Raw genomic sequence first — 12,585 nt, forward strand, 5'->3', positions numbered from 1 at the left:
TGGGGTTCAGAGCCAACTCAATAGATAGTAATTCCAACAACAACAAAGATATACTATTTTTAAAAGCAATGAAAGTTGAGCACTACATTGAATGAAAACTCTTCTCTGCTTGTAGGTCCTCGTATTCCCTCCTTCCCCAAAATGTGAGAACTAAACATATGTAGGAAGCTTCTTTCCTCTCTTTTAAGCTGGAGGAATGAGTACTGGTGAAATATTCTAATCCTTTTCAAAAGCCTGAGAATAACAAGATAACAAAATATCCTGAATATCTCAGGAGTGTCATGGCAACGGCTGAAGGAAGAAACAGAACTACTGTTACCACGTTCATCCTCTTGGGATTCTCTGAATTTCCAAAGCTCACACTCGTCCTCTTTTCAATATTCCTAGGCATCTACCTTCTGACAGTTTTCTGGAACCTAGGTCTTAGCATCTTGATCAAGATAGACTCTCATTTGCACACCCCCATGTACTACTTCCTCAACAAACTAGCCTTCGTAGACATATGCTATGTGTCCTCCACGACTCCCAAGATGCTCTCAGACTTCTTCCAGGAGCAGAAATCCATCTCCTTTGTGGGGTGTGCTGTGCAGTACTTCTTCTTCTCTAGCTTTGGTCTGATTGAAAGCTGTCTTCTCGTGTCCATGGCTTATGACCGATACGCTGCCATTTGTAACCCTCTACTTTACACAGCCATCATGTCCCCAACCCTGTGTCTACAGCTGTTAATTGGATCAACTGTAACTGGATCTTTGGGCTCATTAACCCAGCTGTGTGGCTTACTTCAGCTTCATTTCTGTGGGCCAAATATCATTAACCATTTCTACTGTGACCTGCCACAACTACTGAACTTATCTTGTTCTGATACCTTTTACATGGACGTTTTATTTGCTGTGCTGACAGTGGTCTATGGACTGACCTCTGTCCTGGTTATCATGATATCCTATGGTTATATCGTTGCTACAATTCTGAAGATGAGTTCGGCTGAAGGCAGATCCAAGGCTTTCAAAACCTGTGCCTCTCACCTGACAGCAGTGAGTCTTTTCTATGGCTCAAGCACCTTTGTGTATTTATGCCCCAATTCTGATGATTCTCTTAGCCAAAGCAAGCTGGCTTCTGTTGTCTACACTATAGTGATTCCCATGTTAAATCCATTGATCTATAGTCTGAGAAATAAGGAAATCAAAGATGCCGTCATCAGATGTAAGAGAAGGATTTTCTCCTGACAATATTATGCAAAGGTTTTACATTTTATTCCAAAATAAGTGATATGCAACATGAATCTGGGGTCTTAAAAATGCCTTATTCAATACCTTTGTGAGGTTGTTAAAAATATTTGCTACATCTGGCTAGATTTTCATCTATGTTGTTTTTTATTGACAGTCTTACTCAGGAAATTTCTTTTCACATTTTTTCCCCAAAATGAATATTCTGTTTTGTTTTCAGAGAACATGAGGTCAGCAAACTAGACTCCCATTTCCAAGTTTCTACACAAGTTGCTCAGTGGTATTAGTTATACTTTTCACAATATGTCAATATTCTCTTTAATTACTTTCAGATTTTTTACACTTCCAGTATTCTACTTTCCATGCCTGCTTATCTTGTCATCTTTACTTTGATTTCCTGACATTTTTGAGATTGGGCTGCCTTCGGATTCAGGACACAAACACATACAACCATGCAAGAAAAATGAAACTCATTACCCTTTTAGTTTATTGTGTATCTGTATGTCAACAGCTGTCTCCCCTGTCTACTCTGGGGGAGGATTAGACTTCTTCATCCCCCTGAATTTAGGTTTGTTGTGTGATTTTTCTGGCAAATGAAGCATGAATGGACATGAAATATATCACTTCTAGGCCAACGTTTTATCTTTGTGTTTTTATCCCTGCTCATCTCTCAATGTTCTCATTAGTTAATGACTCAGTCCCAATATATATATATGTATTATTATCACTAATTATATTTTTGCATTCGGATTCATTGCCAGTATAACAAATATGGATGTCTATATAGGTAGTGGTGTTCTTTTGTAACAATTATTAAAATGCTAACACTACTCTGTCTTTAAATCTAGGAAATGGGTGTGTTAAAAAATGTGTACTATTGAAAAGTGAAGGATAGCAATTTTTGTTTGGAAAAATAAAGTTTAATTATCCCTTGTGATAGCTCAAAAAGGAAGTTCAATAAGTTATGCTGAAAAGTAAATTTCAGCTTTAGATGAAAAGTATGAAAATATGGGTTGGTTTCTGTTGGGTGCATTTAGCACGATTCTTTAAGAAAGAGTTACCATACATACTTTAATATAAGGCAACCCAAGTATAAGCCAAGGTACCTGATTATTACCTGGGAAAACAGAAAAACTGATTGACTCGAGTATAAGCCTAGGGTGGGAAATGCAAGATATGGATTAACACAGAAACCAGAGGGGAGAGATGGAGCACAGCCACAGACACATCCTTACCACTTCAGCTGCCGGTGTAAGTGAATCACTATGGGTGCTTCTGCGAATTAGAGCTGTCCACGTCATAGGACGGCTTTGATTGCTTTGATGTGAGTAAACAAACATTCAAAGCCCTGTAGTGTCAGCGGGGCTATGAATGAAAGCAGAGAAACAGCAATCACTTGTGAGATGTTACACCTCACTGGGGTACCACTGACCCATGTATAAGCCAAACCCAAGTTTTTCAGCACAAAAATTTTGTGCTGAAAAACTTTGTTTATATACGAGTATATACAGTAAGTCACAAAACAACTGGTCAATTTGTCGGTAAGACTAAAAGAGAATAAAATTTTCCAGAAATCTGAGTGTTTTCAAGTTTCTGCAGAACATGAGCCTTGTCGTTTCTAACCCCCTGTGTTTCTGAACGTGTGAAGGACTCTGAGACTTGGAACTCAGAATTGCAGGAGGGTCAAGTCAAGAGCGGAGTCATCATAGGGCACTGTGAGTACTTCTGAACCCAAGCTCATGCTTACCAGATCTTTTAATTGGAAAAATGATTTTCATGGATAGTCAAGTTAGGGAGGAAGGATGTGATTGCCTCATTGGAACCAGTGAGGTCCAGTATCGTGCCCCTGATGGCCATGCTTATTTAACATGGAAGAGTGAGAAAAGTAACAACACGGCAACTATCTGATCACGTGGAGCTGACCAAAGGAAGCTGAAGGATAGCACTGATCTCTCTGTTTTCCATGGGCATCCTTCCCGAAATGCACTTGGTTTACCTCCTTGGATGACAGTGCCATGGTATCAATCAAGTCGTTGTCTATTGCAGTGAACAATTGGATTAAACTTTTGAAAACCGATCTTATTTCCTTCATATCTTAGAATTCTGCTTGCTCACTTTCACTACCTGAGATGATACTCACCATTCATAAAGCATTGTCTTAGTTTCTGCTTTCTGGGAAACCCAGATTAAATCAGACTAAGACAGGTGACACTAACACCTGGCATGCAGATGTATCAACGTTACTGTGGTTAAGGTAAATAAGGTTTCTGTGTAAATAAGGTAGAGGAGGTACACAGTAATTTGAAATAATAGAAATTGATGTCCAGAAAATGTCCCTTAAAATGTGTGAGGGAACTGTTGCTAATGGCAATGGAAATATTAATAAAATGAAAATAGCAGGCTCTGGGTAGACAATTCCCAACTCAGACTATCCTGAGAAAGCTAGATAGCCCCATGGCAGTCACTCAGGGAACTTTTATCTCCTGCGACTTCGGGAGAACTGGCCTGACAACAGCTCAATGTCAGGAGCAGCAGAGTTGCAGCCAAGATGGAACGGACAGCTTGGGAACGTCTCCACTATCTCTATCAGGTTCCTCTAAGGAAAGAATGTAGCCCCAGCACGTGGGGTGGGGGAAATTGTTTATCTGAACCTGAAGAACATAAAGCACATTTCCTGGAAATTTCCTTCAGAAAGGGATCACCCCTTTTAAAAGAGAGGCGTTCCCACTGGTTTTGGAAATCCATACAAGAACTTCAACTGAGCAAACTGCCCCGTAGGAACCTAAGATCTACCCGTCCCTGCTTGCTGTTTGCAGGTTAATAAACAAGATAAGGTCCAGTAAATCCCAAGTGAGGAAACGAAATGGGCTCTGGGGAAAGTAGCTTCCTTGGAAAATACATTGCATGAGGAATAAATATTGAAGATGCTGGAGTAGGACAAATCAGAAAACCAACCCCAATGTTATCAAGTTGATGTCCAACCATAGCAACCAGTGGATCTGCTTCCTCTGGTTTCTAAGGCTATTATCTTTGCAGAAGCAGATTTTCCCATGTTTTCCCAAAGAAAGTCTCTGTTGAGTTCCACCTGCTGACCTACCTTTTTGTTTAAACAACAGTAACTCAGTGCCCTCAAGTCATTGCCAACTCATAAGGACCCTGTAGGACAGGGTAGAACTGCTCCTGTGGACTTCCAGGACTGTAAGTCTTTACAGGATTAAGAAGGCCTGCCTTCCTTTGGAGGAGCGCCTGGTAGTTTTGAACTGCTGGCCCTGCAGTTAGCTGTCCACTGCATAACAACTACACCCAAAGCTCTACCTTTTGGGGTAACAGCCCAGCTGCAGAGCCAGGGTTGGTTGGTTGTGAAGTGCTGTGCAGTCAGTTCCACCTCGAGACTCTGTACAACGGAACTAAACACAGCCTGCTCCTTCGTCATCCCTACAGTTTTTGGTTGTGATGAAATTATGCATCACTCCAAGGCCATTTCAAATTTACTTTTCCTCCTTCTGATTTTTAATCCACTCATATCATTAAATAAGTGTTAGGGTTAAGAATCTTGATGGATTTTTTTAAAAAAGAAATACACTGTACACACCCAGAGCCTATCTGAAGAAATGAAACCAACAACCTAACAACACAGTCCCTGTGGGGTAGTGGGTTATGGTTGGGCTTCTGTGCTAGTTAAGGTTTATTGTGCCAACCTGGCCAATAAACACATGGGATTAATTGAAGGGCAGAGCAATAAACCACTCGGTGAGCCTCGCCTTTCTTGTTCTCTGGTCTCTTGTTCTCTGATGGTTAGACCAGTGTGTGGCTGCATTAGCTAGTTCTTTGCCTCAACTGGCAATGCTCAGTTCCTGTGCAACATCCCTGAGCTGAAGCCCCATGGACCTACCTTGATGTGGCCCTGGGTGCTGGAGCAGCCATGTAGAGACCTCTGCCAGCCCTGATATGCTTACAATACGCTCATTGATTGGGAATTCCTCCTGCATTCGGTGCTATTGGGTGTGTTTTGTAAGTTTGAGAATGACTTTGTAGATCAGTGTTGGACATATGGGCTAATGTCGGACTTATAGGTTTGGACTGAACTGGGTTGGGATGCTTTCTTAATGTACACTTACCTTATATATAAAAGTCTCTCCATTATATATCTGGGTTTCTGCGGATTTGTTTCTCTAGTCTACCCAGACTAGCACAATTGCTAACTGTAATGTCAGGAGTTCAGATCTAACAGTCACCTCACAAAAGAAAGATGAGGTTTTTAATTTCCATAAAATAGTTACAGTCTGGCAGACCCACAAAGGCAGTTTCATCTTGTCCTATCAAGTCACTATGAACGGAATTGACTTGATTTCAGTGAGGTTCTTGTTGTTTTGTGAGGGATACGTGACAATCTGAGAGGAAGCGTTCTATTCACATAAAATGTCACACTCTCAGAAACCCACAAGGACCATTTTGTCCTGTCCAGTAGGGTCACTATGAGTCGATTCAGTCGCAGTGAGTTCGGTTGTGGTTTGGTGAGCCCACCTCCCGTATCTACTGCCATATGGTGGATACATGTATGAATGTGTGAGTCTTAAGAAACGGGGCCATCCCAGTAACTTCTGCACCAGATACCCCTCAAGACACCTGTCTGACTAATTGTATCAAAATTCAAAATGCTTTTCATTACTGAAAACACCTGGTTTTGGAAAAAAAAAATTCAAAGCATGAATATTTTCATTCTGAAACAAAATTCAAATTCAGGGCCATAACATCGATTCTGGCTCTGAGCCATGAGAGTAATGAGAAGAGTGGCCCTTTTGGCTTCCCAGAAATCCACAGTAGTAGAACACTTTGTGGTTCAAACATAGAGCAGCTGGTGGTTTTGAACTGCTGACCTTGAGGTTAGCAATCCAGCATGTAACCCACTGCACCACCAGGGTTCCTGTCTAGAAAGAGTGAGATGTGGAAGGTGTTTGAGTCACAGAGACCCTCACACAGGAGGCCGTTTCACTGTTCGGAGAGTCGATGCTGCACTTTCTTCTGTGGCTCTTTGGTATTGCCGCCAGAGCAGCAGCAACACAGCAAAGAGACAGGAAACGATCTGACCACCTGTGGAAGCCCCTGCAGGAGAACCTGCACATGAGCACTCAGATAGCTGCTCGCTCTGTGTTCTAAGAACTAAAACCACTCAACTTTTTATCTGGATTCAAAATAGTCCTGTTTCTGTGGTGAAGTGACATTGCCTAGCATGACTCTTCTGTCCCCAGTGTTGACCCCTCGGATCCATAGAATGAATGGGAACAAGAAAAAATGTGATGTTGTTGTTGTTAGGTGCCGTGAAGTCGGTTCTGACCCGCTGTGACCCACAGCACAGCAGAATGAAACGTTGCCCTGTCCTGCACCATCCTCCCAGCTCTTCCTCTGCTGGAGCCCATGATTACAGCCACTGTGTCAATCCATCTCCCTAAGGGCCTTTCTCTTTGTCACGGCCCCTCTACTTTGCCGAACATGATTTCCTTCCACAAGGGCTGGGCTGTCCTGACAACACGTGCAAAGTGTGTAAACTGAAGTCTCCCCATCCTCACCTCAGGGAGCGCCCTGGCTGCATTTCTTCCAAGGCCCGTTAGCAGTCCATACTACTTCCAATCTGCTTCTCCAGCACCACAGTGGAAATACATCAATTCTCCTTTGGTCTTATTTATTCATTGTGCAAATTTCACATGCATATGAAGTAACTGAAATCACTATCGCTTGGGTCAAGTGCGTCTTAATCCTCAAAGTAGCATCCTTGTTTGTCCACACTCTAAAGAGGTCTTATGCAGTACTTTATCCAATGTGATGTAACTTTTGATGTCCTGACTACTGCTTTCAGTGGATCCAAGCGAGACAATATCCTTAAGGACTTAAATCTTTTCTGCACTGATCATGCTGGTACCTATTGGACCAGTGGTGAGGATTTGAGACTTCTTAACATTGAGCTTTAATAATCATTGAAGAGCACAATCCTTGATCTTCATCAGCAAGTGCGTCCAAGTCCTCCTCATGTTCAGCCAGCAAGGTTGTGTCATCTGCAAATCTCAGGTTGGTAATAAGTCTCCCTCTCATTTGTCACATCATCTAGCTTCTCTGAGTATTTGTTCACCATACAAATTGAATACGTATGTTGAGAAGCAAGTACCCTGATGTGCATCTTTATTGATTTTAGACCATGCAAGATTCCCTTGTTCTGTTTGCACAACTGCCTCTTGCTTCATGTACAAGTTCTGAATGATCACCTTGAAGTGTTCTGAAATACTCATTCCTCTTGAGTTTACCCACAGTTTGTTATGATCCATACAGAGTCAAATTCCTTGGTATAGTTGTGTTAGTCTGGGTACTTTAGAGAAACAAATCTACAGAAACTCATTTATAAGAGAGTTTTATATAAAGGGTAAGTGCACTTCAAGAATACATCCCAACCCAGTGCTTCCCAAGCCCACAAGTCCAACATTATCCCATTAACTCATATGTCCAAGACCAATCCCCAAAGCCCTCTCCATCTCACAAAACACACGCTATGATGCCGACTGCAAGAGGAGAGCTAAGTCAGTGAACGTGTAAGCATCTTATCACTGGCAGGGGTCTCCACACGGCTGCTCCAGCACCCAGGGCTGCATTGGGGTAGGTCCTTGTGGCTTTTCCTTGGGGATATCTTGCAGAAAGTGAGCCTTGTCAGCTGAAGCAGAGAACTGGCTAAGGCAACTGCACCCTGGTCTGACCATCACAAAGCAAGAGACCTGAGAACTGGAAAGGCGGAGCTCGCTAACCCATTTATCCCTCCACACCACATGTGTTTATCAGCCAGGTTGACAAAATAAACTAACTACCTCAATAGTCAACAAACAAAAGTACACATGTTCCTACTTTTCTCTGCTTTGAGCCAAAATTCATCTGACATCAGCTGTGATATCTCCTGTTCTATGCCCTCTTCTCAATCTGGCCTGAAGCAGGGATGATGGTTGGATGATCTGCAGAAAATTTTTCTTGCATATATTATAATTGATATTGTTCTATAATTTGAGCATTCTGTTGGGTCACCTTTCTTTGGAATGGGTACACATGTGGATCTCTTCCATTCATTTGGCCAAGTAGCTATCTTCCAAATGTCTTGTCATAAACTAAGAAGTGCTTCCAGTGCTTCATCATGAGCTTGATGAAACCCTTAAATAGGTATCCCATCAATTCCTGGAGCTTGTTTTTGACTAACACTTTCAATGCAGCATGAAATGTGTCCTTCAGAACCGTTGGTTCTTGCCCATGAGCTATCTCCTGAAATGGTGGAATGCCAACCAGTTCTTTTTGGTGCGACGACTCTGGACTCTCTTCTTTTGGTGCTTCATGCGTAATTAAGTATTTTCCCCAAATCTTTCAATTCTGCAGCTCAGCGCTTGAATATTTTCTTAGTTCTTTCAGTTTAAGACATGTGGAGCATGTTCTTTATGGTTTCCTAACTCTAGGTCTTTGCACATTTCATTATAATGTTTGGCTTTGTCTTCTGGACCTGCCCTACGAAATTTTATTTTCAGTTCTTTGGCTTCATCATTTTTTCCCTGTTTGCTTTGGCCATTCGATGATAGCAAGTTTCAGCGTCTCTTCTGACATTAACTTAGATTTTTTTTCTCTGTTCTGTCTTTTGAATAACTTTTGTCTCATGAATGGTGTTCTTGATATCCTCACACAGCTCATCAGGTCTCTGTCATAACTGTCCAAGAATCAAATCTGTCTTTGAGATGTTCCCAAAATTCATGTGGGATAGACTCAAGGTCATATTTCATCTCTCATAGACTTGTTTTAATTTTCTTTGGTTTATCTTGAACTTACATATGAGCAATAGATGGTATGTCCTACAGTCAGCCCATAGCCTTATTTTAGTTGCTTATCTTGACCTTCTGAATTGTGTCTTCCCACAGCTGTAGTCAATTTGACTTCTGTGAATTCAGTCCGGAAAAGTCCATGTATATAGTCGCTTTTTGTATTGCTGAAAAAAGGAACTTGCTATGAACAAGTTGTTGGATTTTCAAAATTCTTTCCTGAACTCTCCAGCTTCATTTCTCTCACCATGATCATACCTTCCAACTACTGTTACTTGCTCTTTTTCCCCCAACTTTTGCATTTCCATTGTTAATAAGTATCAATGCATCTTGCTTGTATGTTTGATCAATTTCTGACTGAAGTTCTTGGTAGATTCTTTCATTTCTTCATCACTAGCTTGTGTGGTTAGTGCATAAGTTGGAATAATAGTGGTATTGATTGAATTTCCTTGAACGCAGATAGATATAATCCTAGCACAGACAGCATGGCACCTCAACATTGATTTTGAAACATCCTTTTTGACAACACCATTCTTCTTGACTGTGTTATTCCCCTCATAGTAAATCATATGATTTTATGATTCAAAATGGCTTATACCCACCCATTTCAGATCACTAATACCTAGGATATCCATTTTTATGAGGTCCATTTCAGTTTTGATCACTTCCAATTATCCTAGATTCATATTTTTCACATTCCAAATTCTGATCATTAGCAGATTTTTGGAGCTGTTTCCCTTACTCTGAGTCATGCCTCATCAGCAAATAAAGATTCCAAAGGCTCTACTCCCCTCCTTACATCACCATGGTCGACTTCACTGGGAGAAATAAGCTCCATCTCAGTCACTTTTTGAATGACCTTCAACTTCAGGGACTCATCCTCTGACACTATCGCTTACAATGTTCTGCTTCCATTCATCAGACCTTCAGTGTCTGAAAATGTTTCAAAGCTAAGTATAAGGTTTTCAGTGGCTACTTCCTCTGAAGTGGGCAGCCAAGTCCTTGTCTGCTCTTAGTCTGGAAGCTCTGCTGCAACCTGTTCAATGTGGATGAGCCTACTGGCATTTGAAACACTGGTGACATAGCTTCCAACGTCAGAGCAGCACATACGCCACACAGTACATCAAAGTGACAGACAAGTCGTGAAAATAGGTGTGGAGGACTCTAGCTTATTTTTTGTATTCGATTAGTCATTTTTGTGATTCTCCTGGGTCTAAGAGTGACCCAGGAATAGGAAGCACATGACCGTCAAGAAAGAAGATTCACTAATAGAGCACATATGAGTTCTCTGTCCGAAGTGGAGGAGGCACCAAAGGCCACAGCACTGAGACAATGAGACTGAGAGGTGGGTGGACTTCCTGGCCTAAATAGTCAGAGACCAAAACTTATGTTGCTCAGAGGTGGAAGAACAGAGAGAGATACCTTCAGCATGGCTGAAATGAGCTACTGTGGAGCAAGAAAAGACTGGATCCTTCTCATTTTGTAATGTGAGAACTTCCCTTGGTTGTGAGTGCTATGTGGCCACTGCAACACGTTTTGAGTGTAGCAGAGACTCAGAGTGCCTTAGGAGGAATGGTTGGTGTCAGGATAGGGTAAAGTAGGATGGAAGTTGGAGACCTGTCTGATCCCTGCTGTGGCATTCCGACGGGGACTGGTGTGGAGTTGTAGTCTCCTTCCCCTTTGTGTAGTTGGAAGAGATCAGACATGACCCCCGGGTCAGTGTCTCAATTTTTCAGGGACCCTTTCGGCTGGATCCAAGCTACGTGACAAATTCTGCACAGTGTTATGTGAACAGAAGCGATGTGTAAAGTTTCTAAGAACCATTCTTAAAGATTCTTAGCTTCTTGGTTTCTTCATCTCTCCATCTGAATTGGAAAGTAACTGGATAAGTAGAGACAGAGGGCTGTATTGAACCTTGAGTGAAAAGCATTTCTTAAGGATAGCTGAACAATAAGAGAGAAATACTTCTTCAATGGTCATGGAAGACCACCCTTCCATTGCCTTAGTTCACGTGTGAAAAATGTGTGTGTTTTTTTCCTCCTTTTTACTTAGTTCATTCAGTCTTAACTATTCTATGTTCTACGTGATTTTCTCGGAATATTAGGGCATTGTAGTGATTCTTGCAAAAGAGTTACCTCTGGTTAGGAACAAAGATTTCCCTAAGGAACAAAAGCACTCTGTATCAATCAAGGTCCTGGAAGTAAATAAATGGCAAATTCAGACAGCATGATTGAAGAGACTTTTTAAAAGAGACTATTAAAAGGATGTGGGTAAATTTTGTGAAAAATACTAGTCCAGTAAATTGAGTCTAGTAATGGTGGAGAGCATTTGCTACACTAAAGCCTGAAGGATCAAACGAAGGGAAGCATTATTTTTTAATCATTTTATTAGGGGCTCATACAACTCTTATCACAATCCATACATACATCAATTGTGGAAAGAACAGTTTTACATTCATTGTCCACATCATTTTCAAAACATTTGCTCTCCACCCAAGCCCCTGGTCCTCATTTTCCCCTCCCTGCCCACCCCCCACTCCCTCATGAACCCTTGATAATTTACAAATTATTATTTTGTCATATCTTGCACTGTCTGACTTTGCTTAGCATGAGATCCTCCAGTTCTTCCCATGCAGCGACGTACTCCATAAGTTCATCACTGCTTTTTAGCGATGTGCAGTACTCCATTGTATGTATATACCACAACATTTTAATCCAATCGTCAGTTGATGGAAATTTGGGTTGTTTCCAACTCCTTGCAATTGTGAACTCTGCCGCAATGAACATTGGAGCACAGATGTCTGACCATGGTTTGGTTCTTGCCACTTTTGAGTATATGCCCAGTTGGGGAATTACTGGGTCATATGGTAACTAGATTTCCATCTGTTTTAGGTATCGACAGATCGATTTCCATAGTGGCTGTATGTACTTACAGGTATACCAGCAGTGGATGAGTGTTCCTGTCTCCCCACAGCTACTTCAATACTTGTTGCTTTCTGGTATTTTGAATTGGGCTACTTTTGAGAGTATTAGTTGGTACCTCAGTGTTTTAATTTGCATTTCTCTTATGGCTAAAGATTGGGAACATTTTCTCATAGTTTTGTTGGCCATTCGGATTTCTGCTCCTGTGAAATTTCTCTCCAGGTCCTTTGCCTACCTCCTCTTTGGGGAATTCGGTTTTGTTTTTTTTTTTCCTTTTTGGAAGCTGGTAGAATATTGTAGATTTTAGTAATCAGGCCTTTGTCTGATGTGGCATTGCTAAAGATGTTTTCCCAGTACGTGAGCTCTCTTATTACTCTTTTGGTGAATTCTTTTGAGGTACACAGGTGTTTTGTCTTCAGTATATCCCATTTGTCAATTTGTTCCTCTCCTGTGTTTGTGTCCTTCCCTATTTCTGATAGCCTATATATTCCCTGTGCCAAAGTCCGCAAGTTGGTCTCAATGACCTCACTGATGGCGCTTTTAGTTTGGGGTTTTACTTAAAGGTTTGTGATCCACCTTGAGTTTCATCTTGTGCATGTATGAGGTAAG

General features: G+C 41.4%; 1 protein-coding gene across 1 annotated transcript; it reads left to right on the forward strand.

Moving 5' to 3' along the window:
- Window positions 1-281: 281 nt before the first annotated feature.
- Window positions 282-1,223, forward strand: LOC142446303 (olfactory receptor 5AN6-like). The gene has a single exon (XM_075548069.1). The coding sequence runs from the start codon at window positions 282-284 to the stop codon at window positions 1,221-1,223; it is 942 nt and encodes a 313-aa protein (XP_075404184.1).
- The last annotated feature ends 11,362 nt before the right edge of the window (window positions 1,224-12,585 follow it).

Source organism: Tenrec ecaudatus, chromosome 4 (assembly GCF_050624435.1).
Source record: "Tenrec ecaudatus isolate mTenEca1 chromosome 4, mTenEca1.hap1, whole genome shotgun sequence".
NCBI lineage: Eukaryota > Metazoa > Chordata > Mammalia > Afrosoricida > Tenrecidae > Tenrec > Tenrec ecaudatus.

Excerpts from the sequence above, each read along its gene's own strand:
- LOC142446303 (XM_075548069.1), top strand. The coding sequence starts at position 282 with ATGGCAACGGCTGAAGGAAGAAACAGAACTACTGTTACCACGTTCATC.